General features: G+C 39.7%; 1 protein-coding gene across 50 annotated transcripts in view; it reads right to left on the bottom strand.

Moving 5' to 3' along the window:
* MICAL3 (microtubule associated monooxygenase, calponin and LIM domain containing 3) overlaps nt 1–27050 on the bottom strand; it is a 166115-nt gene that overhangs the window by 44621 nt on the left and 94444 nt on the right. For 35 of the 50 annotated variants that reach the window (XM_015864896.3, XM_085520391.1, XM_085520396.1 and 32 more), the window contains 5 exons: nt 24792–24899; nt 23917–24103; nt 20940–21019; nt 20021–20108; nt 2332–2527 (listed from right to left, as the gene is read on the bottom strand). In XM_015864896.3, the coding sequence (XP_015720382.2) occupies nt 2332–2527; nt 20021–20108; nt 20940–21019; nt 23917–24103; nt 24792–24899 (659 nt within the window). The remainder of the gene's footprint in view (nt 1–2331; nt 2528–20020; nt 20109–20939; nt 21020–23916; nt 24104–24791; nt 24900–27050) is intronic. The other 15 variants (XM_085520566.1, XM_032443715.2, XM_085520545.1 and 12 more) reach the window with 1 other exon arrangement.

The following is a 27050-nucleotide window of genomic DNA, read 5'->3' as shown; positions in this document are numbered from 1 at the left end:
GATGCTCCTATACAGATGCAGTGCAGTGGAAAGGAACTTGAACTGTGGAAGTGAACCTCTTCCATTCCTTTGCCATACTCCATTCCTCACTCAGAGGGCAGTGAGGCCCTGGCACAGCTGCTCAGAGAAGCTGTGGGTGCCCCATCCCTGGAGTGTTCAGGGCCAGGCTGGATGGAGTCCTGGGCAGCTGAACTGCTGGGTGGCAGCCCTGCCCATGGCAGAGGGTTGGGGCTGGGTGGGCTTAGAGATCCCTTCCAACCTGATTCTGTGACACAGGCCAACACCACATGCACTGTCCTGTCACGCTCCTTCGAAAGGTCACCGTGACAGTGGATCACACCACAAGAGCAGATGACTTATGGCGCATTACTGCAAGCTTAAGACAATGAGTAAGGCATGTAAAGAATTTTCTCAAATGCTGCATAGTCAGAGCGTGGCTGCTTAGACAATTTTGGTCTCTTGAGGAGTTGATAAAACATTAACTCTGCATTGAAAAAATGCCCTTAGAATACAATGTTCTGTAATCTTCTCTGCAATGTGTATGCTCATGAGCACGTGCGCATACACATGTAGGGAAGCTGCACACCCAATGGCACTGTCTCTGATTTGGAGTTCATATCCAGGTGAACCTTGAAGCTCAATCCCTTACTCCTTAAGACATGGAAGGAACAAAAAGTCCTGCATTTCCTCAGCCTGCTCTGAACCCTGCGGCTCTGCACAGACAATGACAATGATCAAATCAGGGCTCTGGTTCGCTTGCTGCAGGAATCATTGTTTTTTCCTTTGGTTGTTGAAAAAGCGCTGAGACTTCTTTTTCCTTCCCTTCCTTCTGTGAAATACCAGGCAGTTGATACAGCCAAGCAGAAACACAACAGAGAGCTACAGCATCTAGAACATTCTCCAATGATCAGTTCCACTTTTTAAACTAATTCTTCTCCTTTAGAAATCTCCCATTTGCTGAACACAACCACCAAGTCCTGATTTACTGGAATCGTGACAAATAATAATAGGGCTCCATACTACTGAATTTTGGTTTAGATCTGTGAACACAATGGACCACAAACCCCACACTATTATTAATGCCTCAACTGTCCTGCTGATATAATTTGTAGGCCTGATTTGGGAGCTAAAGGAGGGATCAATAAGGCAAACAGAGTTTGCATCTGCCTTTGAATTCTCTCATGATTACTCAACCAGACCAAAGTTCTCAATTGTGTAAAATATGTCAGAATAGCATCTCCCAAAGAAAAGAATATGTAAAGAAATTAATTGTAAAGTATTACTTAGGCTTTGGAGAAAACTGCTATACAAATTATCAGCAGTTCCTAAACACTTCTATTAAGCTACACTTTCATGAGTCCAAATCTACACGTTCTCTGTCTAGACTGGCAGAGCTCAGGCTATTAGCAGTCGCCCATTTTTAGATGCTTCCTCTTCAAATTTATATTTCTTACTACCTATATGCATTCTAATGCACATATCTGCATTCTTTACCACACCAATTCAATTTCACATGCACAAATGCAACTTTTCTTTTTGTTTTGACAATGTATGCTTAGAATACGTTTCTAGTATCTAAGCCTTAGGAAACCAGTAACTGCACTGTCTGAGTTTATTTCAAGAAGACTGATGGACAGAATGAAAGCTGAAAATGTAAGGCTGTTATTGTTACAGTGATTCAAAAGCCCTGACAAGAGACTTAGAATTAAAAAAAAGTGCAAGATATTCTTCATCAAATATTCTCTCAGTGCCTCCTGCAACAACTATTTCCATCAGTTATACCTGCAAATACTTGGATATTTTCACACCACTTGTGAAGGTGTAACATACTTTTTAACAGCCATAAGCACCTCTTCGTAACTAAGATCTCTAGGCTTTGCATCAGCACTCTGTCAGGATTACGTGTGCGCCAAGCTTGAGTTTTTTAGCTAAAAACGCTGTTGAATTGTGATGTAAAAAAGAAAGAAGGAAAAAAAAAGAAAAAAAAAGATAATTTTGGAACTCTCTTCCATTTGAATCCATGTTCTGTTTTCTCAAAAGAATCATTTGTCTAAATAAATGAATGAATACATTCTGAAATTCTTTTCCAACTTAGGACTGAACTTCACGTCTCTGTGGTACCACAGTTACCTTCTAAGAATGGCAGAAAGCTACTGAGAAGAAATTACAGCATAAAATAACGACATGCACACGTGGAATGTTTTCAGGAACTTTAGGAAAAGCAACCTGGTCAACAGTGTGTTAAAAATAATACTCAATACCTCAATAACCGAGTGAGCAACAGGCAATTGTTGAGATGGATATCAAAAGCTCATGGACAAGTGTACTGACCTGCTGGGCACATCCTCCTCTGCTCCTTTGTCCAACACACTGCTCAGGTTATGCTCTGCTAGTGTCTCTTCAGGAACTTCTTCCAGTTCCTCTTCCCGCTGCAATGACAGTCGGTAATTCTCCAGCTCAATTCTCTCAGGAGTGCCACGTAACCGCTTAGCAAGGCTGGGCTCTTCCAGCCCATTGACATTAGGACCTAAAGAATAAGTCAGTGAATGAACAATAAATGCAACAGTCAGAACTGCAGTTTCTGAGGAAATGGAGCAATTGGGAGAAATAGGGTACGAGGCAGAGGGAGGTAAAGAAAGCAAGAGAATACCTTACGTCATTATCCTGTTCGCCACTACTGGCAGAACCTGCTGGGAGCCAGACTGCAAAAGGGAATCTGAGTGTTTTGGGATAACAGATGCTAAAAAGAACTTAACATGTCCTAGTTGAGAGATGATTTAGCTGTGAGAACCTAGAGATGCAATGGAGTCTGCACTGTCTGGCCGCAGGCTGGACATGTTCTCTGAGACAAGGTAGGAATGCTATGGGGCAAGCCTGCTGCATAATGTTAAAACAGCTACCAGTCAAGCCAGGTAGAGCTATAGAAAGCGAGAAAATATGACAAATACTTGAAGGAGAGGGGGAAGGAGGGAATGAAAAGACCTGCTTGCACTGGTATTTCAAACTTTTATTTAGACATGAATCCATTTATTTTTTCATGAGAGTTTGCTATGAAATGAACCACAGCAAAAAATCAAAGTGAGATGTTCACAACCCCAGCATCAGGAAAACCAGAGGACTGTAAGCGCACATGAGCCAGACAGCTGGAGAAAAGTACACAGAAGCTTTGTTCACTGTGATGCTCAGTTAATTAAACTCTAACCTACACTCATCCATCTCTTCTTTAAATCTTAGTATTTTAACAGGGAGCCACTGTTTACCCAGCTTACCATTTACAGAGCCTAATCTTTCCTAGGTTCTGTTTTGCTACACTAAACAAACCAAGCCTTCCTCTCATGAGATAAGCTCTTCAGTGCACTGATCATCCCCCAGGTCTCCACACCTGTCCCTGTTTGGATTAATCTTTCCAAAACCTGCATGATCTGAATTATGCACAGCTTTCCAGATGAGGTATTATCAGCATTAACATACAACCCTGCCAGAAATCTCTCATCTGATACACCCTGAGAACACATTTGCCTATTTATATGCCACATAATACTGGGAGCTTTATTTATTGACTGATACTCAGATCTTTCTCCTTCTCTGCTTTCAAACGATAAGCACCTTGCTGGCAGCTAAAATTGTCAACACTTTCTTGGTGCGTGCATGACCTGGTACTTTCTAGTATTACATGTCTATTTTTAATATTATAGTCCGCATCATTTTGCAGTTCTCAGTGTATGGCATGCCTCTCCACCTCTGCACTGATGAAAGCTGGAAATGTTGCCTCAGCAGCGAGCTTCATTAGCAGATTTCTCCTTGTTGGTCAATATTCTTAGCAAAAGCATTGCAAAGATCAGTCCCCAGATCCACAGTCTGTAGGTGTTACCCAACTCTACTACTTCCTTTTTGAATAAAATTGCTGAACTCCCATTTAAGCCAGCTCCTCTACTACTTGACACTTTATCCACTTCTCCCTCATTTTATCCAGCTTATTTCCACATGGTCACTTTCAGGTACGTTACTGAAGTCCAGTCTTTGGATGTGCTGCATTTTCTGCTGGAGGCTTGATTACTTCATCAGTGAGAGCTGTCAGGGTAGTTAGGTGTGGTTTTGGTGAATCCATGTTGCATTTTATACCACTTACCTTCATGAGCTCAAAGGACTTCATTGCAGAATTTGAAGTCTTTATTTACTCACTCAAAGAAGTTTTATCTACTGTTTACATTAACTGACGTGTACCTGTTCAGATCTCCTTTTCTCCTTTTCTATTCACTTGCTCTCCTGGCTGTATCTAAGACTGCACTCAATGTCAGACTCCTTGTCTGCGGACCCAATTCTGTTTTCCCATCTCATTAGACTAGAGAATGCTCTCCTTCCTTACCTTTGCACAACCCAACCCAGCTTGAGCTTTCTTAGCATTTACTTTACCTTCCCTCTTTTTGACCCCCAAGAGAACTTTTGTTTTTTCTCTCCATTCTTTGCAGTTTCTCGGTTTATTCCTATTACATCCCTTTTTCAGGGCAATCACCCAGGAACACGTTAGCCTCTCACACTAAAGACTACATAAGCCTTGCCATAACTAGAGGCATTAATCGCTCAGTCCTTCTCCGGAAAGATAAAATCTCATGAAGACAACTGTCAGGACAATCTTGCTCTCTTACTTGGTGCCACCAAACCCTTCTGTAATGTGGGCAAGTGGCTGCTGTGCCCCTGGGCTGTAACTACTGAGCTTCTTTACGGTGTGAACCCCAGCTGCTTGCTCAGGTGGAAGGCGGGAGCATCACCATCTATTTCCAGGGAGACTGCGGTCTCCATCGTTTCCTGCTGCTAAGCCTTATGTTGTATTAGTACTTTCAAAGTTTAGTGGAACTGATCTGTCTCCTCAGCTGGGATTCATGCTTCATTTCATTCTCTCTACATGGTGATACCACCTCAGCCAAATCTATTTTTATAATCTGTGTTACATTCTCCAGCCCTGAGTTCACAGTAATGGGAGAAATGACCTGGAATACTGCTCTGCCAGTTCTGGCTGACAGGGGAAAACCAAGGACTCTGGGTAATGGAAGAGCATCGAGGTGAGAGAAAACAACTAAAGAATTCACAAAATCAGCAAAAAACGAGAGCTTTTCTACTTGGAAGTCTTTATACATAATACAGCACTCAACTGGGTTCAGCTGTTTCCATAGGAATATCCTTTCACAAGCTGCCTTTAACTTGTTCTCTTCCGATGCAGCCCCCAACATAGCTGCGACATGCACCAGTGAAAGAAGTGATAAAAGCAAACAAAAACAAAGATAACTTTTCCACCATCTGATGTTCTCTCACTCCTCTGATTTTCTATCTTAACCTTTTTTTTCTTGTCAGCCTTTTCAAAGTTGGAAACAAGAAATACTAAAAAATCATTCCATATGATTAAACTATATGAATGGAACATCTGTATATATAAAAGAGACGCTCATTTCATTGATACAGTATCTGGATTGGGGAGAAAGATTAGCAGCAATAACACTGAGGCAAAAGAGGACTGAAAATCAAGCTGATATCTCTTTATATGCTTTGCACTGGGGTGTTTAAACTTCTAGGCATGTTATTCAATAAAAACAAAGGATCACCAGCCTTCTAATCACGAAGACTCACAGTACCACTATAAACTGTACAAAGAGCATCAAACCAATTACCTCACAGTACAAAGTGTAAGTATGAGCAAACCAATCAATAAAACTATGTTAGAAAAAAATGGAATGATGGAAGAAGAAATAAAAAAAGAGAAATCTACATACACTTTAAGGCAAAAGAGTGTACTCAAACCAGGATGTCCACTAGGATGTCAACTAACTTCAGCAAGGGATTTCTAAAACCTTGGTCTAAATAGACACGCTTTGTGTACAAGACTTGGTTTTGTTTCTAAAAGGTGCCATAGAGGCTAACCTGACTAATTGCAAAGCTGCTGTCATTGTTACCCAATGTAAATAGAAGAAATGCTGACAGCCACCTGCCTATACCATGAAGCCATCAGCCACCAAAGGGAAAAGCATTATGGTTCACAAACCTACCTAAGGGACAAAGGTAAGAGTTATAGGTATACTTAACATTGCAAGAAGATGAACAATTTGTCCATGTTATGCTAAAGAGTTCATCATTCATTTAAAGCCACAAAAGAAAATTAAACTGGCACAAAGAAATCTGAAGCTGCCCCACCCTCACTTTTTCCAAACGTATATGATGCTGCGTGCAGTGGGTGGGATATTGGGAAGAATTTCTTCTCAGAAAGAGTGGTGGGGTATTGGACTGGGTGGCTAAGGGAGGTGGTGGAGTCACCGTGCCTGGAGGTGCATAAGGAAAAGATAGATACTGCACTAAGGGACATGATTTATTGGGCCATATTGGTGGCAAGTGGACAGTTGGACTAAATGATCTTTGAAGTCTTTTCCAGTCTTAATGATTCTGTGATTCTATGATTCTAAGGGTTGCTCCAGAGGAGAAAGGCTTCTCTCAAACATCATGTTGTATTTGCAGACTTGTTTGCTGCCTGCCAGTGGGAAATAGCTGCAGAATACATTCATCATTCGTTATCTGACATTCCACCTTGTCAGAGCATCAGGGCCCAGAGCCAAATGACTGAAACTGGTCACAACTGAGAGAAAAGGAGATGATGAAGCTGCATATGCCAGAAAAAAACCTCTGTATTACTGGGCAGGGAGGGGAGACACCTGAAAGCCAAGAACAGCTTCTGATGCAACCAACAGATCAGCTGAAAATTCACAAACAACATCCAAAATAGGACACATTTTAAAATCCAGACCTTTATTTTGGAAGAGCAATGGGCCATGAATGTTACATAGATCATCCAAAGGGAACTGTTTTCCCTAACAGGACAGGCCACATAGCTGTTGCTGTTGCATGAAAGCTGCCAGAATCCTTTATTTATCTCAGCCCTGACATTGCCTGCATCCTGTACAGAAAATGGTGCCATCAGAGATAACATTCCTACACCAAACTGCTCCTGGAGTCTGAATGCATCCTTTCCTCTGACTTGATTTCAGCAGCTTTGGGGACTATTGTAAGGTTCAAGAATCTCCTGCTGGGAGAGGATCCCATTTCTGTTTTTTTTCCTTAGTAGTTCTTTGTCCTATGAAAGCTACAGATAAATTTGTGAACCAGATGAAATCTTGCCAGGGTTACTCCCTAACATGGGACAAACACACACAGGACAAAATTGGGGATTTGAGAACAACGACTTTTTCCCCAAAGGGAAACTACCTGCCTTGCCCAATGCACTTCTCTGTTATTTTCCTCCAATTTATTGTTCATGACTCATGCAGTACCTCTGCACTTCCTTTTCTTAGTCAAACCTGGCAAGACTGCAAGCTCTCTACGGTAAATGTCAAGTGTGGAGCCAGCATTTTGCACAGGCTCAGATGGAGCCTTGGGGAGGAGCAGCAACTCAAAAGAATCTACCAAGACAGACATATAACAGAGGGAATGAATTTATACATTTCTTAGAAATAAACCTCCGTTCTGGACTTCACATATCTTGTATTTTTATAATCTGAAATACTATCTGTTTGTATTCAATCCTCTTTTCCAAACTCTTCGATTCCTGCTATCTCCACAGAGTTGTTTGAGAACACAGCTATGTCAGATAAAACAACTGCTATGGATACAACTGCATATCACAACAAAACACAGAGATGGAAAATGGGAACTCTTCTGTAGCAGTTCGAAGAAATGCAGTGAACACAGTCAGAAACGCTGAATGTTCTCAAATTCCAATGCCATTAATTTGTATGAAAGATCTTGGAGGATAAGGTTTCTGAACTTTGCTTGCAGTCCAACAAACACTATCAATGAGGTATACAGAAGAACACAAATGAGCTCTAAGAGCATTTTTGGCATCTCATTTTCCATGGGTTTTTAATGTCAGATTGAGTTTCATTTTTTTCTCAGAAGTTTCACCCTGGCCCTCTTCTATTCCATTAACTAGCTCTTTTCTTTTCTTCAGCTCTCATCTTAGGGCCTCAGAATGCGTTACAAGTCTTAGCGTATTAAAACAAACCAATTTTGGAAGTAGATAAGTACCACATAGGCATCACACAAGTCTGGGCACATAGATTAAATACCAGCAAGTCAGTCTCACAACAGATTAGTGGCAGTGCCAGAAACAGAATCCAGAACGCCCAACTCTAACACTTTCCTCTCAGCTTCACTTTAAGTCAAGACAAAAGACTTTGAAATAAGAAAGGGGTTAAAACACACCAGATACCAAGGGTCGTGATTATGTGGTTCGCATGAGCAGGTTGAGCAAAGGGACCTCCTATGAGATGCTCACAGTGCTCAGCACAGTGTGCTCTAAAACAGAATGCTTAGTACTGAGGCATGCTGTTGGATGCTATACATACAGAAACAGTAAGTCAATTAAGACATCTCATTTAATTGTGCAACTGACTTCTTTAGAGACGTAGCCAGAAATCCACAAGTAAGTTATCCAATGGCCGTGCACAGGATTGAAAATGAGCTCAAACCTGAAGACAACACAACTGAAATTTGTCTGTAATGCACACTCACCAACTCTTAATACTAAGTAATAAGTAACTTAATTGTCTAAAAAAATATGTCTGGGACCTCTAATACTGCTTCAAATCTCAGTCTCCATACTGTCACTGAAGCAATTCTTCCTAGCAAACTGGGGGACTAAACAGAGAAACAGGGAGATTAATGTAAGTAGAAAAAAAAGTAGTTTGACTTAAATACCCTCTAATGCAGAGATACCCAACAGAGTTATTACAGAACCAGGACCTCAAAACCACTACCATGTGCAGGAAAAACTGTCAGATAAAATATGCAAGGAACTCTGAAACAGATACTCTAGAAACAAACGTGAGGATATAAGGATAAAAGGCCTCTTCCACGCATTCTACAACTTCCAGCCACAATTAACTTCTTCATATCTCAGATACTGTCAGAAAACATGGGACCCATTCTCTTCATAATTACAAAAGTGAACTGGACTGACTACAGAATGAAATCTATCTTATTGAGGCAGCAGCATTTTCCACCTGCTTCCACAGAGTGTGATTAAAATAGGCTCTAAGAGCTGCCAAAACAGACACTGTCAAAAGGTTGCTTCCTACAACAGTGGCAAAGCAGGAGCAAAACAGCTGTGGATTTGATCAATCTTTCCTTTCTTCACTTCCAGGAGAAGCCGGCAGACGGGAGTATAATCAATCAGTTTTATTTCCAGGTCATCTTTACTTTTGTCTTGAAAGCAAGTCAGAATTCACCTGCAACTTCAATACCATCAAATTATGCCTGAGAAATACGTGGTGTTCTTCATAGGTAGATGCATGAAGCTGTGTTATTGTGTAATGGAAGTTTAAAGCTCAAGAGACAATTCAATACAGAAAAGCTGTCCTCACTACAGCAGGAGTATAGAACAATCCAGGAATGTATTTCTGGACTCCTGGAAAGAATCCAGAGTTGCAGACAGTGGGAGGAGAAAAGGAACAGGGGAAAGGAGGTTATTAGGTCACCTAATCTAAGACCCAGTGAACAACCGCTAAGCTTCACTCTTCTTAACGCATCTCTTCTGGTACAGAATCCTATCACCTGCACAGCTTAGTTTTTTACTTCTGCTCAAACAAGGAACAGAGTTGGGCTTTTATTCTTTAGTTAATTATGGGTGTGAGTCCATCATCCAGGAATATTGGCAAATCAGTGATGACCTATCGTTTTCCCTTCTTGGAACATCTGGGACACCTGAGCTCTCTCCAAGTGTTTTGATCAGCTCTATCACTTGTTGCATGGCCTTGTTTCTATTTCCTGAAAGAAGCTGAGTGTGGGAAGGCTGAAGAGCCCTGAAGGATAATCTAGCTAAAGATAACATCACTTTGCAGGCGTAAATTTTGTCCTGGAAGCTATTAAAGGCATGTTACCTCAAAGGGCCACCTAGGATAAAGCACACCCGGAAACTGGCTGGGAGAAATAGGATGGGAGAGAAAGGCCACATTCTATGCTAAAATCACCTTGACTTTGGCTCCGACTTTTCCCCATTTTTAATGTGAAATACATTCTTTGTACCATAAAGTTCATTAGAAGTTAACATCTAAGAGTTGATAATCCAAAAATAAGCCAAACAGCAATCACTTTTATGTTAAGAAAGACAGATACCTTCTCTATAACAAGACTTCAGAGAGCTTATTCACCATGGCATCCATCTCTCACCACTCATGCCTAGCAGCCCTCTGGAATCCCTTATCTCAGCAGGAAGCATCAGACACGGTGGTTCCCAGTGTGCACATAACACAACACTGAACCAGGGACGCTTCCATCTGACAGCACTTGAGGAGCCTATCAATACAAATCATGCCTACCTTGTCCTTTCTGTTATTTCCTTTTTTTTTCCAAATCTGCTCTCCCAATCCCAGTTTGGATCCCAGAAAATGTTTTCATCATTAAAGAACAAAATAACCAGGAACTAGAAATTTTATCATATAAAATAAAAACGTCTGGAATACTGTTTTCAGTTTCCCATTCCAACTGTGATCAGTTTTAAAAGATAGCTTCCAAATGGATATCTTCTTTCAACTACTGAGCTAACCGCTCTCTCTTCTGTTGCAATTTATTGCAGATTTTCATAATTACCGGATCTCAGGATATATTTAGATAATAACCACATTCTCATTTAAATTTCTTTTTTCTTTTCTCCAAGAAGACGAAGTGCTGCAAATGGAAAAGACTCAAATTTGAAGCCTGTGGTTAAAGGAAAATATACTGGGGAATACTTGTCCTAAATTCTATACTCTCCAGAAAACGTCAGCATTTGTTCTCTCATTTCTTAGTGTCTGCATTTATCCCACATACTCTTGCTTAACTTGCAAAGCAACAGAATGTTCCAAGCAATCCAGAGCTTCATACCTTACTGGTAGTTTTTTTGAACCTAACCAAGTTCTGCTGTATAGGTATATCTAGGTGTATTCAACATCCAGGACATATTCCAAAAGACACATACCTGATTAAAGATAGCTAACATATCAATTCTGATGATTTAATCATTGAGTTACCAAAGTCTGAAAGCATCTGAAACATCTCTTGGGTAGAAAAAGTCCTATTTTTGAACACTGCTACCCCCAGGGCAATCAGACAAACTTCTGTAACAGCATATAGGACAGTTATGAAATTTTCCAAAGAAAGAAAACACAGACTTTTGGGATGACAGCAGCAGGGGAAATGTCAGACTAAACATACATTTTTGAGAGAAGATGTAAGTAACTAAACAAAGCACCCAAGTGCTGTCTCATCCTTAAAGAGCATCTGCCCTGTTTTCTTTGGAAAGCCTAAGCTAAGCTCTACATCCCCGTGATCAGCTCATCAACTGCTATTCCACCTTCTTCCATAAATATACTTCACAGAAGCAGGAGAATGGGTTCACTGTTGACTCTGTGGTATCCATTCCTTCTCTTCAAATATTTTCCATTTTTGTTGTTGCCTTGGGTAATTTGCTTGTTTTCTGTTTGTTTGGGTTTTTAATTTTCTTTTCCTCCCCTTGTTTTCCTTTTCTATTTGAAGATACAATACGAACTGCATGTCTTAGTATTTCACGCTGCCGCCCATAAGCAGACGGTTAAGTCATTACTGGATTACTGAATGGTTTTAATTGGTGCGGAGATGGACATGTATGGACTCATACTATTTTCAAAGTACCTCATGTGTTCTCACCGTTGTTACAGAAAATTAGAGGAAAATGTCAACATTACTTTCTACCTTATGAGATGAAGAAATGAAGTCTAACATACAAAAACTTGTACACAATAGGCTTTCTACACTACCCTAGTGGTGGGTGTTACAAAGCAAAAGGTCTATGCCAACGTTTCTCTTGACAAAACTGGTACCAAAATGGTTTTGGATGCATGGTGGAAAATACCTTAGTATTCCTTAAGGCTTAACTCTTACAGTGAAGTTCCTAAACTCCTGCAAAGGCTAACTAGTTTACCTACAACTGAACTGATCTGTTTCTTAAGGGAATGAAACATCCACATTTCTCACAGACTTCTGTGCTGTGTTAATGAGTCAGCACCTCAAATGTATTAAAGTCATTTACAAACACAGTTATAATACATTGTTTTAAAACTTGTCTTTAATACAGAACCAGTTATATAATGAAGTTGAATCCTTTGTTTTCAGCTTTATAAATAAACAGAAGTAAGTTAGCATCCACGTAAGATCTTCCATGGTTTATTTATTTGGTGACCAAAAGTAAGAATGGTAACTACAAAGAAGTACATATGCCTGCCTACCTTATCTGTAAGACAGAGATCGTTTTTAATCTATTTAACAACTGCTACAACTACTATAAGTCCTAAAAAATGCTAAAGACTCTCAACAGTGATGGATGTTAGTTACAGACTGTGTGAGTCATGACTCTAGAATAGCATATTCTGAAAAATCAATGTTTTCTCTTTACAGGACTACAGGCAAGAAGCATTTAGACTCAGCAAGACCTTGGCGCAGCCCAAACCTACTTTTCTTCCTCATTTTCAAGCCATTTCATTGCAGAACAGAGGTTAAAAATCATCATATTTGACACAGTGTGTTACTTGGGGCTTTATTTACGGGATAGAGTTTCCTCTAGAGTCAATAATTTTCAGGTAAATCTTAGGTTGGAATGGGAGGGAGGAGGAAGGGTGGTGGTGAAGAGAAAAATGTATGTTAAAATTTGTTTCACAAACTAACTAGGGTGTCTTTAACACAAAATGACTTTTGAGTTGGTGCTTTCCTGCACAGAAGAAAATCTTAGATGTAGCAGAATTGGTGTTTCATGTTGTAGTTCTACACTCTACTACTTAAACGTAACTACGCAGGGCAAATCAACCCATATGTTTCACAATTAGATGCCCAAAGGGTAACTGCTTTTCCACACTCTAAGTTGCTTGTGGTGTGGTAGGGAGCATGAGAAAGCATGTGAGATAAGACAGAATTATTCTCTAATGCAGACTCATCTGCTATACCGTTGAGAAGAGGAAAATGTAGCTCAGAACTACGATACTGCTCCACATGTTGGCCATGGGGATAACATAACAAAACAGTCTATCAGTGGTTTTGAGGAATGAAGATCATCTCCTCGTGCCACTGCCCTGAGAGGAAAGAGCCATCCAGCTGGAACATAAGACACTGGATTTGGCTACAAGGCTCCACATTTCCTCATTTTACGCCCTTCCACTGCTTCTAATGTCCCATATCACAGCTGCAGCTCTGCATACAAGAGGAAACAAATCCTGCCAAAAAGCTTACCTGTCACACCAGATGCAAAGGCTATGCCTCCCTGTTCCTCAGTGTTGGCTTACACTCGCTCACACTTTTCCTCTCCCTCCTCTCCCCTCACAGATTTATTTCACTGCCCTATTTACAGAGAGAACTGCAACAAGGCACACTGAACAAGCTCTCAAATCAACAAAAATCCACAAAGCCACAACACTGCAAGCATTTCTACAACAAAACAGTAAGACATTTAGCATGGGGGTCCTTAACAGCTTTTCTACAGAACTATGTAATGCTGTCTGGGCAATGTATGCCCTGCACGTTGAGCAAACCACAACATGGCAGCAAAAGAAAAAATAAAATTAACATTTAATTTAGCCTGTGTCTGCCAGAGCATAACAGCCCTTGTAAGTCTCTGTAGTACTCTGCAGTTACACGTGCCATGCAGCTCCCCAGAATGTCTTTGGAAGACTATTCAAGCTTGCTAGATCTATTCATTTCACTCTCCCCCAAACACTTATCCCCCACAGCATTCCTAACCTGCGACTAGTGGAAGGAGGAGGGGGGGGGTGACAAAGAAAAACTCAGAAACCTGAAGGTTGTTTGGAATTTATTCCCTTGAACATTTCACACAATTGAACAAATAATGTCTTGATTTCACAGCAACAAGAAAACCAAGTGTTACATAATTTAAGGAGACACACACCCAAAACAAAATCAGGTTAAAAACAACCGCATAAATAAAAATCTTCAACGAAGCCATACAACGGAGACATGAAGCCTTTCTGAGCACTAATTGTCTCACTTGAGTATCAACTGTCACCAAACTTATACAAACTGCCTCCATTTCTCTGAGGGAAACTTTAACCTCCTCAGAATAGTTATTTCTTAGATTCTACTTTTCAAAACAAACCAACAACAAAAAAGCCCAAAATAACAACCCACGGATGTTATAATTCTGTAATTAAAAACAAAAAATCCACCACCTTTACACAGTGTTCCTTTTCTAAGAGACATAAACGTTTAATGAAACTCTTAAAAGTGCCCAGAAAAATTCATATCACCCTTCAGAAATTACACGTACAAAAAGTTAACAAATATTTCAGTGGAACAAGTCTACAGGTCTGAAAGGTAGAGAGAAAGGTGGGAGAGGGAGGCCTTTTACTCCCAAGAAAAAGTGTTCTTAGCAGGATCCAGCTGTGAGCACAAACCAACCACATTGCTATTCTGTAAGCCCTTTCTCAGTCCCCAAATGATTTTCTTGGGTTTTTCAGTGAAGCTCTACTAGGTCAGCTGCTTCTCAACCCCTTTGAACAAATAAACCAGCAATCACGCCTTTGCTTTTCCAAATTTTCTGGGCTTCAAATTCTCTTTTCATTTACACCAAAGCCACCCAAATCCTGATAAGAACACCGACAAGGAACATGATGGACTGGGAACAGTCAAGCACATCCCCCAAGAGAGTTTCCTGGCTTGCTATTGAGCAATGATTCACTGGGCACTGAACCTTGGTCCTAATCATGCAACCCACACACCCTCCACAGCTTCCAAAAATACAGGGGTCTGGTTCTTAAGTTTACATTTAAAATATTCTAGCTCAGAAAAATAAATCTTGCATTAGATCTCTCTGGAGCTGTATGAGGCCCTGTGAAAGGGTTCGTTACCATGTGCCCTGTCCTGCAGAACACAACACCACTGTGTCTTTAAATAGAAAACTTCAGGGCACCATAGAAGAGGAACTATCTTTCCTCTCATTGTGGTGGTGCATCTTGAAACATGCATTTTATTTTATTTTATTTTATTTTATTTTATTTTATTTTATTTTATTTTATTTTATTTTATTTTATTTTATTTTATTTTATTTTATTTTATTTTATTTTATTTTATTTTATTTTATTTTATTTTATTGTTTTGTGGACCAGAGGAGGAGGGGAAGATATATGGATGTGTTGGTAAATTGCAGTTTAGTAGTTTAAAATGAAGGCACCACAAACTGAGCAGCATGCCACAGAATTAGCTTACTGTATTGTCTGTAACATAGTGCTTGTGACACACTGTTAAAACAAGTATGAAAAACAAATCTGAATAGTAACAAGAAGGAGTGGCCAAGTGGAAGCCTTTGTGAAGATATGTTTATATGCACAAGTAAACCATATTGCTTTGAGATGAATTATTTTCAGAAGGCACGTTTGATGTATGTAGAACTGTAAAGGGACAACATCAATGAACAAGAAGCCGGTTTATATACAGAAATGCATATAAAAATGTATTTGTACTTCCTTAGGCATAGAAGTATGTGCAAATAATACTGTATGCATTCATAAAGATTTGTGTAAGCTTTATGGACAGTTATGATCCTTTTGAAGATGGGGCTCAGATAATTTACTTTAAAGGGCACAGCCTTCAGAGGAAGCAGCCACCCTTTTCTAGATCACCTGGTCATCAAAAGAGCTCCCTCAAGTCAAGTCCACATTTGTTCATTAAATGCAACACATTACATGTTTAACAGTCTACCATAAATGGTTTACTCATAACACTGCTCCCTGAAAATGTTTAAGGCACATCCATAGGAGGGTTTTTAACCTTTCATATTGCACCTGTCTCATGTATAGGATATGCTTTTTAGACTGTAAAGCAGGAGACCTAACGCCTCTACTCTGTATTGAAATATTCGGGTTTGCATACTACCGTTTACAGTGAGTTTCTTACATTTTTTGCAGGTCAAGTAACTACTGCGAAGATCTCATGACTTGCATTTTATTGCTGAGCATTCTCATGCATGAGTTTCCCTGACAGGTCTTTCTTTTTTGAAATTCTTACTGCTGATAGGGTCAGAAATGTATTGCTGTGAGAACACAAGTCTGGAATAGGAAACACAACAAAACATCACCACCTAAAGCTGCCCCAAAGAACGTTATCATAAAGCTGATATGAGTAAAGACTGTTCCAAGTCCATCTGCCAAGAAAGAGCTGAAAGTTTGAAAATGTGTTCTTACAGACCTTCAGAGCAAACAGGAAAAAAACAAACAAACAAACCAAAAGCATTTACATTAAAAGCACATTCAAATCATATAAAGTACTGTAAATAATATTCAAAAAATCCAAGACATGGTGGTTACAGATTATGATAGGGAGAGACAGTTGAGAAGCAAAGTGTTTGTTTTTTTTTTACCTTGGCAATAGCAGCAATTTTGGCACAAAGGCAAAGGCAGAAGATAGAAAGAGGCAGACAGAGTACACAGGAGGATTACAGAATCTAAGACGAGCATGCCACAGTTCAGCAGAACCAAAAGCATAGTACCAGCTTTCCCCAGCTTCCCTTCCAAGGAGAGAATGGCATTCAAAAGCTTGTTGCCTCTTTCCCATCCAAAGGGGCTGATCGACAGCAGGAGCCAGTTTGAACATAACTCCCTGAAAACATCCCTTGTGACACTACACAAGGTGCCACGTGGGCTCTCTGGCAAACCAGGCAAACCTTCATCAGAACAACGTTTCTAGATGACTGCTACAAAACTCTACTTGCTTCTCACAAGTTGCACCCTGTAACTACAGTCACTGCAATACAAGGGACGGACAACCAGTGAGGGACTGACATCTTTAGCAAAGTTAATGCACACCTGTCAGGTTAGTACCGCATCACAAGAAAGTGCTTGTTGTGATCAACTGTACCTAAGCTGACCAAACCTGAACATCATTTTGAGTTTGAACAGATTTTAATTATTAATCCAGCTACAAAAAGAAGAGGAGAGATTTGGTGGTAAAGAAGGTACTGAGAGTAGGGGGGAAAACATGGAAAATTTACATTTGTTTGGGACTCCGGGGCAATTAAAAAGTAGGCCTGGCACAAGTCATCATAGCGGTCACTGAACAAGATAATTCAGGACTGAGTTTAACTCAGAGGGTGTAAAACTTAAAACTGGGGGGCTTTTGTCTTGTGCACTGCTTAATTGCTGTTCCTGCTGTTACCTTCCTTTTGCATTCTAAGCTATCTTTAGAACTCCACCAAAAATTAAACCTACACATTGAACACTCTTCTTTTACTTAATCATTTCAGAGGCAAATTATACTCCTCATCAACATCTGCCTCATTAGTAAGACTGGTTCAGACCTCAAGGTATGAAATCACTACTGCCCAACTTCAGATGTTGCCTTAAAAGAGGTTAAACAGGTATACAACCTGTTAATGGTGAGTCTACCGAATGGGTAATGTGAAGCATGGGAGACTATCCCCAGTCCAGAGAGCATTTTGCTTAAGGTGTTCTTCTACACTTTGGTGAAAGTATAATGCCTATAGTTTCTCACATAGAGAAGCTAATAAATTACAAGAAAGCATATATGCACATAGTTCAAAGTCAGTAGTTAAATAAAGATGTAATCTTAGAGACTCCCTTTGATTATTCAGAAACAGTATCTTATTCTTCCACTGTATCATGAAGCTTTGCAATTCAAAAGCTGAGGTATTGTGGGGGGGGGTTATGTGTTTTTTTCAAGCCATACAGAACTGTAAACATATTGCAGGATTCCTGATCTACTGTGCAAGAACTGGAGCTAAAGACAGGTACCTACAGCACATGACCGTTAAACTGACTAATGGAGAACTGGCCTGCCTTAATGACACTGCAGCTGGCTTTTAAAATACATGGCATTTAGCCTCCCCTCCTGCTTCTTAACCCTTGTTAATCCAGTAGTTTTAAAATATACTTACAAACACTTAGAACTTGATTCATAAAGAAAATGAGATCTCAGCTATAAATCACATTTTCTAGCAGAAAGGGGGAGAAAAGCAGAAGGTAACTCTTCAACCATTAAGGGTGTTTCAGTCATGCACAATCAACAACATATTACGCTGCCGTAAAGATGAACTAGTTTCATCCAACTGAGTATGCCCTAATGATGTGCTTTGCATCATTACAAGAGCCAAAGCTTTAAAGCTCCAAAATATTTAAAAACAGTGCTACAGTTAGACACAGCAAACTGGAGACCTAGATTTCAAGTCTTGCTGTTTGAGAAAATGGTGTCTGTTCTACTTTTCTTCCCTAGAAATATTGCAACCCTTGTAACTGTGCCATCACAGGTTCCAACTATGCCACCACTACATAGGGAGAGATGGAAACACCTGGCATAATATTTGTCCTACTTAGTGATCACGTAGATGCTGTTTGTTGGAGGCTCATCTAGAAATGTATATAATTAAGTTTGATCTGTTGGAAGGTCTAAATCAAGGAAAGGAGACCAACAGTAACTGTCTGCAATACTAATTGATACACACAGCCAAACTCTCTTAAACTTCTCATCGTCAAGAGCTTCAACTCATAAGCCACTTTTCCTATGACATAGTCTATGAATTAACAGCTCCAAGAAATATCTTTTTCATATAGCTTAAAGAATATACTCTATAGTAAAAAAGACCATAAAACTAAAAACTCTCCACCTTTAGAGTAGGCAATTTAAAGCCTAGCCTACAGTACAATAAATTGCTGTCATTATCCCACCTGTCAATGGCATTCTGGACATGTCATTTCTCATTACAATTTTTCGTTCCTCCATTCTGCCATATGGAAATTCCATTAACAGACAAAACAGCGAGTGTAACTTCACTTAAGGAGTCAACTACACATAGTAAGAGTGACTTTCTGTCTGTGTTCAGTTACCATCTTAGAAATGCTTTTAAGAATACTATGTATGGTCAAATATAAGTATGATTTTAATCTGCCTGTATGTTTTTCATGTTTCTTCTCAATTAGCACTGTGAAGACACTCATTTCTGTATTTTTCTTCTAAGTATGTTCTCCCTCCAAAAGCACCTAAATTCCTTTTTCTGTAGCATTCTAGAACTGATGCTAGAACCAAATCTCTTTCTAACATCACTAAGTGAGCATGTAGGGGATGGGCAAACGAGCATTTGTAGCAGAGTCACTTCTCCCATGTTAGAGGGAATTAGAATTTTAATTTAATAGGCAAAAATACTTCACAGTAAGACACACACATTCTCTACCTCGTTCCCAAAGCCACGGCCAGGAGCAGCACAGAATCTGGCAGTAAGGGAAAAGCACCATGACCTGTCAGCACCACGGAATTCAAGAAGTTTAAGGAATCCCATCCCATTAGCTGTCACAGACACCCAGAATTCCAAAGGAGACACAATCCAGAGATAATGGGATCATCCCATTCAAGTACCAGATAAATGAAAAGAAATTTGGGAGAATGAGAAACCACTCCCAGATTTCAGGCAAACACAGAAATCCCATCTGAGAAGTATTCCAGTGTATCAGAACTTGTAACTTGAGTCAGCAGTGAGGTACATACATTACAGACAAAGCTTTTTTATCTGGGTCCACTCAGAGGAGACCCTTAACTGAGGATCTGTGTTTTCCTGGAACTATTTCAGACAGTGTCCTTGAAAGAAATGAGAATATCTAGGCCCCAAAGCCACAATGCAAAATAACACATTGAGAACTTCACATAACACACAGAATTCACACGGCACCCCAATTCACAGAAATTATACAGCTTATAAAGTTGGGTCACGTTAATTCTTAATGGTCAGCAGACTGCCCACAGAACTCCCCTAAGATCTGCACAAGAACTTCTGACTGGACATAGAGAAAGGGAACCCCAAAAGCCATCAGCTGACACATGAAAAAGGAGTCCAAAGGGTTCTGGGCTACCTGGTGCCCAATCCAGGAAACTGTGCTTTGCAGTCGCTGGCTTGCCACCCTAACTCTGTCAAAGAAGCCGAGAGAGTACTGCACCACCCTGCTAAAGAAGGAAGTGGAGCTACCTGGGGCCCTCTCTGCTGAGGAGGAGATGGAATTTGCCCGTCCAGTTCCATCACTTGCCATGGTGTCCTGCAGAGGTCCTTTGGTATCCTGCAAGAGAGAGAAAGTGAATTAAATCCATATTAAAACTGCAGGCACCTTGAAAATACTCGTTTCATACAGCTTTAGCTTGTACTAACAAAATGTGACAAACAGGCAGAAAGATCACCACCACAAAGGAAAACATCATCTAAAGGGGAAGGTCAGTTTGTAGCATTCAATCTTAACAGAACTTTCATGCGAAGAGCCTACCACAGAGCTTGCTCACACAGAGAATGCAAAAATGCTGAAAAGTCAGTTGAGGAGACAAATTAAGTCTAATATGCCCTGGATTATAAAGACAAAAACAAAGACACCCTTCTGTATTACAAAGAAAATCTAGGTCCCACATTTAAAACACAAATGCTTCCATTACAATTATATAGGGAAAAGGATACCCTTTCTTTCCATACAAGTTCATACAAACAGACAGCAAACATTCAGAAAAGTCAGCATTGTCTTTACAGCCTATGCAAGTGAGTTAGAACTTCAAGTTTCAGAAGAAATGCAAATAATTTGTTTAATCTTAAGGAAAAGCAAAACCAGTCACGTAAGTTATTTAGTCTCTACATGGACTGAATAAGCATTTCAGTATAACAAGAATACAAATCAAAATACTGTTCTGAGTGGAAAAGTACATTATTTTATAATAAGAACCATGAAAAGCGAAGTGATAATTGCAAGCTTTTAATGAGAACTTATAGAACTGTAGGACATTACAACATAACAATGCCGTTAGATGCATTTTGAATTTCTCTACCTTTACAAAAAAAAAATTTACTCTTTCAGTATTAAGAATCAACACTTATTAACCTGACATGCCAGATAAAAAGAATGAGTTACCTTTCCTGACACTGCTGGCCTCTTCCTTTGAGCATAACCGGAGAGTCGGTAACAGTAGTGGGGCTTACAGTAGAATTTACCTGCAGACAGAACATTAACGGTGGTCGACAATGAGAACAGAGCACCTTAACACAATATAAATGTCCATCTCACTGCAACTTATTTCCTGTTGTCCTTCCTTCCTCTAGTTTAATCAGTATGCATGGAGACAAACACTATCTGAAGTTCTAACTCCAGCCCTCCTCACTCCCCCGCCTAGCTAGCTCCCCTTCCATTGGGTGCCTGACAGCCATTGAGCATAATATCCTATCAAACACCAAAGCAAAGCTGTGAGGCTTGTGTGGTATCACATGCTAACAATGCGGCAGTGTGTGAGGAACAAAGAAATCATCACATGAAAAGCTGGCAGAAGCACTTTTGGAAAAAGCAAGAATGAATACAACCAGCAGAGGAAAGAGGGAGAGGAGGGCATTAACTCCCAGAGAACCATCTCTGAAAACACGCAGTAATTACGTGTGGAACCAGCAATCGAGCAATGAGTCACTTTCACAATTAAGACTTGTTGTGACACTAATGCTTTATTAACACCCCAGAAGTCAAGATGGGTTTTCACCAGTATCTGAATGCTGTCCTAAAGACAAAGCAGCACTAGCGATACCCCAGTGCAAACAATAACAATAGGAGCAAATTGATGGCACAGTTATCTTTCCACACACCTTTCCTACCATATCCTGCTGAGTGTACGCAGCCCACAGCATGCCTTCTGCTATCCTGTTCCTACATCTTTCCCAACACATTTCAGATCTGTATTCTGACCTTTGCTGCTTTCTACAGTTCCTCAGAGCTGGTATTAGCACGGTATTTTCTAATGATATGGTTTGTGACAGAAAAGTGGTGAATGCTGTATTTCGAGTAATGCCTGCTTAAAAAAACATTTGTTAATGTTGAGTCCTTAAAATTGTTTCAGGGGAAAACGTCTGAAAAGAGAAACAGCAAAGCCCTTATATACTCAAGCTTTGAACCAGACACTGACTGTAGAACACTACAGGACACTCTCATTCCGAAGGTAGAGATGAATAGCAACCACATGCATATATTTTATCTCTTCTTTCAAAACAAATCCAGAATGAAACATGAGCTACATTTTCACAATGATTAGTGGCAGTAACATATTGCTATTTGGTCATATTTGGTGTACATACATATGAATTGTCAACTGTGTAACAGTTACTTCATAATCAATGCTATAGGTGTGCTGAGACTCCAGGCTTTGTTTTTGTTTCATTGTGAGCTATCTGGCCACTGTGTACATAAGCTGGTTGGCAGAGGGAATCGCTAAGTCTGGTGGCAAAAACTGTTTCAGCACATACAAAAGACAGAAGAGCTCAGCTTTGCACATTTAATCAGATACCCCATTACTTCTGAATGCACAGAATAATAGCAGTGCTCAACAACTGTTTTGTCCCAGCTTTGATAATTGATCAATCTGCTGATTGGAGCAGCTGATTTCAAAATTAACACTGGCCCCTTTAAACTTACAAGTCAAGTCCGCTGTCAGTCTGGACAAGTAATAATGGGTTTTCTATTCCCTACTGGATGCCTGGTTTGATGATCCTAAGATTGCTCAATTCTTTGTGATCCAAGCCCATTACTAAAGGTCGCTATATAATTCATCTTCAGTAAAAATATTATGGTGGTTGTTTTTGCCCCATAAGCCTAGCTGATGTATCCATGGCCATTATCAGTATATTCAAAAAGATTCAACCCAGTTACACAGATACCTATCCGTTTTAGAACTTTTCAGTCTGCAGAGAGTATTCTGGAGTTTCATCTCATATAGCACACAGCTTACAATTTTTACTTCATCTTTGAATTGATCAATGTGGAAAAGTATTGTTTGTAGCACTTTTTCCTGTTATTTTTATTTCTACACCATCATTTCTGATGTAGAATCCTCTCTGTCTCAATACCTCACTAGTTTTACATCATTTTGTACATATTTTGAGATCAGAGTAAAGACGAATGACAGCAGTGAAAGCAGGTAAAAGTCATACTTTTTGATATACATGAAGCTTTATCCAAGACACCCAACTTCTTTAGAAAATGTGAATTTTCTGCTAAGAAGTAATAAATAGAACACTGCCACTCTTTGAAGGATGTTACTCTTCAGAAGTGATGTGCAATTTGAAATCTAAATTTTCAACACGCTCATCTTCTGGGTGATAAAATGAATTTCAACTGCTGCTGTAACATCTGGTTTTTCAGATCTGTTATGTATATTTAATGCTTCCCTTAACCCTTTGCGTGTTGGACTCTGTTAACTGAGTCATCAATAAATTTATAAGTTCTGTAATCGTATTCCTTGCTCCTCAGTCTATCAGACACAGAAAGAAAAAAATATTATTGAACCATCTGTACCTACTCAACTTCCACGTCCCATTTTTCCCCACTAAAATAGAACTTAGTCTGTTACTATCAGTTATTATAGCCTCTGATTATAAACTTCCTCTTCTGTTGTATCTACAATGTAGAGCTCTACTGTTGCGTTCTCTTAAAAAGTAAAAGCTGTTTATGTATGCCTCCAACATGTCATGTTCTCTTAAATAAAAAACAAACTAAATTTAAAACTAAACTCATTTAAAACTAACACAAGTTTCTTCATTTAAATGGCATCAAAGGAACAGTAAAGGATCTAACCTTAAAAGATAGCTGCCAAACCATTTTAAAGCCCTCAACCACTATTCGTTTCTTTCCATTCCAGCAGCTATTCTTACATTAACTCCTCACAGCTCTCAGCATTACCTGGCCAAAGGAAATCCACAGAGCTTCAACAGTTTGAGAGAATATCTCTGGAACTGAAGTTACTCCATCTCTTAACTCACCAAATAGTTTGTAAGCAAACAGCAAGCTATGAAGCCAATCAACAAACTTCCAGGACAGTTAAGAGAATTCTAGCAAAAAAGACAATGTCTCTTACCATCTTCAATATCATAGGCGTAAGATGACAACCGCAGAGTGGTGGCGCAGTATTCACACTTGAAGCAACTGCGGTGGAAGAACTTGCCTTCAGCACTCAGCCTTTCCATCACATAGACTCGCTTGCGGCAGAAGTAACAGACATCGCTGCCTCCCAGGTTCTGGGGGAACTCCTTTTTGAGCGAGCCCTAAACAGAAGCAACTGTGATTAAATTTGTGCGTGTCTATTCTCACCAGCACCACGTGGTCGTATTTTCTCTTCATCTTTGCAGATATGGGAGCATCTGGATGCCGCTGTTCTTTGACACACGGATGCTGCAGCGCTGTGACACAATCCACAGTTTTAGCAGGGAAAGCAAAAACTAACCTTGAAGTCCAGTGAAGAAGGTCCTAGGAGGTCGTGTCTATGTATGTGAGGAGTAAATTGGGCTCTGGACGGAAAAGTGGACACATGTACTATTAACAGTGACCTTGAAATAAATGACTGAGGGAGGCATATGATAGAAAGGCAAAACCATTAAGGGACCCTTCAAACTGCTTCAAACTTTAGACCCTTCAAACTTAGTCCAAAAATAGTAACCTCCTCTACTAAACAACGATGTTGATGTAGCCGCAGTGGATCAAATACATCTTCACAAATATGACCAGCAGTTTATCAACTGGTTGTAGGCTAATCCTTGAGTGCTGAGATTAGATTCAGCAATTTTGCAAGGAAAATGAGGACAAGAGAGAGGGTGGATGGAGAAAGGGAAGTTAAGTCTTTTACAAAGCTCTTATGGATTCCAGCATCTGTACTAACAACCGGACACTCACGATACTTCAGATCTACAGTACATCTAATCACAAACACACATCATCTTCTGCACATCATCTTACCAGTTCCTTCTTGTCTAGAAGGGTTTTGGGCTGCTCTTTCCTTTGAAGCTGATTGGCTATCTGCTCAGCCAATGAGCTCACTCCGCCTGTGTACATCTTTATATACTTCTACCAGATGGATGGAGTAAAACAAAAGGGAAGTGAGAAAAGAAAAAGAAATAAAAATTACAAAAATGACTAAAATGATAATAGGTTAGGTGGTGAAAAGGTGCAGAGAGGTGAAACCATGCCAAGACAGTGGACAATATGGAGTGACAAGTAATAACAGCAAAGCCAGTGTCATCAGTAATCACTGGAACAGTCCAGTATCAACTGCAACTATGAAAAAGATGGTTTGCATTTTGTGTTCTCTAAGTGCTCTGGAAATACTATGATGATGAAGAAAGCCAAGTTTTTTCTTGCTTATGGGGTACTTTGCACCTGGAAACCTGAACACATTCACTTCTTAAAGATGAAAACAAATATATAGGCTAAGATTTTAGGTTCCAGGTAAAACTGGCGTCAGAATCAAAGACATTTTGGAAGACATGTCATAAAGACTAATGTAACATGCTGACTGCAAGAGTTTATTTATATGCTTAGCACCTGAAACAAATTCATCTAAAGTGCATTCACAGAGCAGGAAGAAATGCTTAACTCAGGAACTCATTCAAAACTATCACTTTTTCCAAAGCTAAAAATACACATAAGTTTAAATGGAAAATGGTGGCAAGAATCTCATCCAACACTTTTAACGCCATACCTGCAAACATCTGGAACATGTATTTGCTCAACACTGAACATGGCTTTATGACTAGGCTTTTCTCCATCATGGGTATTGACTGACGCAATAACTGTGGATAGTCAAATACCCTCCAGTATTCTGAGAAACCCAGTCATCTTGGCAGTTACACTAGATGGTCTAAAGTGAGTGTTTGCAAGCCATGTTCAGTCACTGCAGGAGCAGAGGAAGTGATTTTCAACGGAAATAATTTCAGCCATCATCAATAATTACATGGTTAAGAAAATGATGTGCTTACATCCATGTTAGCTTAATCACACTGCACACACCACGAATTTGACTCAGCAGAGCAGCAAAAAGCACGCCAAGCAATTTTTCTTTTCCAAACTAAGAAGTGTTATGAATGTTTCTAGCTGGAGTCTCCTCAGGAAATGAAGGAGCAGAGAGACACTGCCTTCTGGCAAGTGCAAAATCACTAGGCTAACAGTATTTGAAGGAAAAGACTGAACTCTCCTCTCAAAATTCCCGTTACCATACTAGAACTAGTTATTTCCCATAACTAACAATGCAGCATATGTTTCACAACTGTGGTTATTAACCCTTTAGAAATGTTTAAGACCTTCACATATTCAGACATGAGAAAAGCAGGAAGTGTCACAAAAATCTGCAGTCCATCACAGGATGGTATTTCAGGGGGAAAGGGGTCAGAAAATGGCATGCTCGGCCTTCACAGATTGCAGCTGCTATCACTGAAGTCCTAATTTTTCAAGAGCTGTGTCACTACAACAAAGGAGGTTCATTTCTGCCCACAAAGAATAATTCAGAATTGTCAAGCTTTTCCAGGGGAAGCAGGTGCTTTAAACAGAAATTTTCTTTCAGCTGAAACTGCATTTCACCCGAACAAGATCTGATTTGAAACCTTCATCCAACTTTAACTGCAGGTCCTTCAGGATCTTTAAATTTCTATCAACACATATAAAGGTTTGTGCCCGAAAACTGATTATGCTAATCTTTAATCACAACATCTGGGACTACTTGGTGCTGGAAATATAATTGCTGAGCTTGATTTTATGTTCTGTGGTTCTGATTTCTTTACCTATACGTGACAATTGGTCTAATATTGGATTTTTAATGGAGCACTTTAACTTTCTTTGGGCAAGTATCTTCAAGATACACAACCTTCTGAAACATTTTCAATGGTGAGCAAAGAACCACTTCAGCTTAGGTCAAATCAAATTCCTATTGTTTTCCTGCATGACAGCTGCAACTAGATGAAATTCCCAGAGAATTTTCAGAAAGCCGAAGTATTCTGTATTTCATACCATCAATTAAGCATATACACACAAGTCCATTCTGCAGTTTGGCCCAGAATCTCAACAAAAGCAGCAAGCAAAACAAGAAAGCTTTATTCCAAAGCTAGACTATTAGTGCTCAAAACAAAAACCATTTTGAGAGCGAGATGTACCAGAAGCTTTTACATTTGCACCAAAAGTAGCTTATATTTAGTTTCAAACTGCTTTATGGTTGACAACAAGCTA

Source organism: Coturnix japonica, chromosome 1 (genome assembly GCF_054131305.1).
Source record: "Coturnix japonica strain WE chromosome 1, WE-NBRP24, whole genome shotgun sequence".
NCBI lineage: Eukaryota > Metazoa > Chordata > Aves > Galliformes > Phasianidae > Coturnix > Coturnix japonica.
The sequence above is the reverse complement of the archived record's forward strand: the minus strand, read 5'-3'. Positions and strand labels throughout refer to the sequence as shown.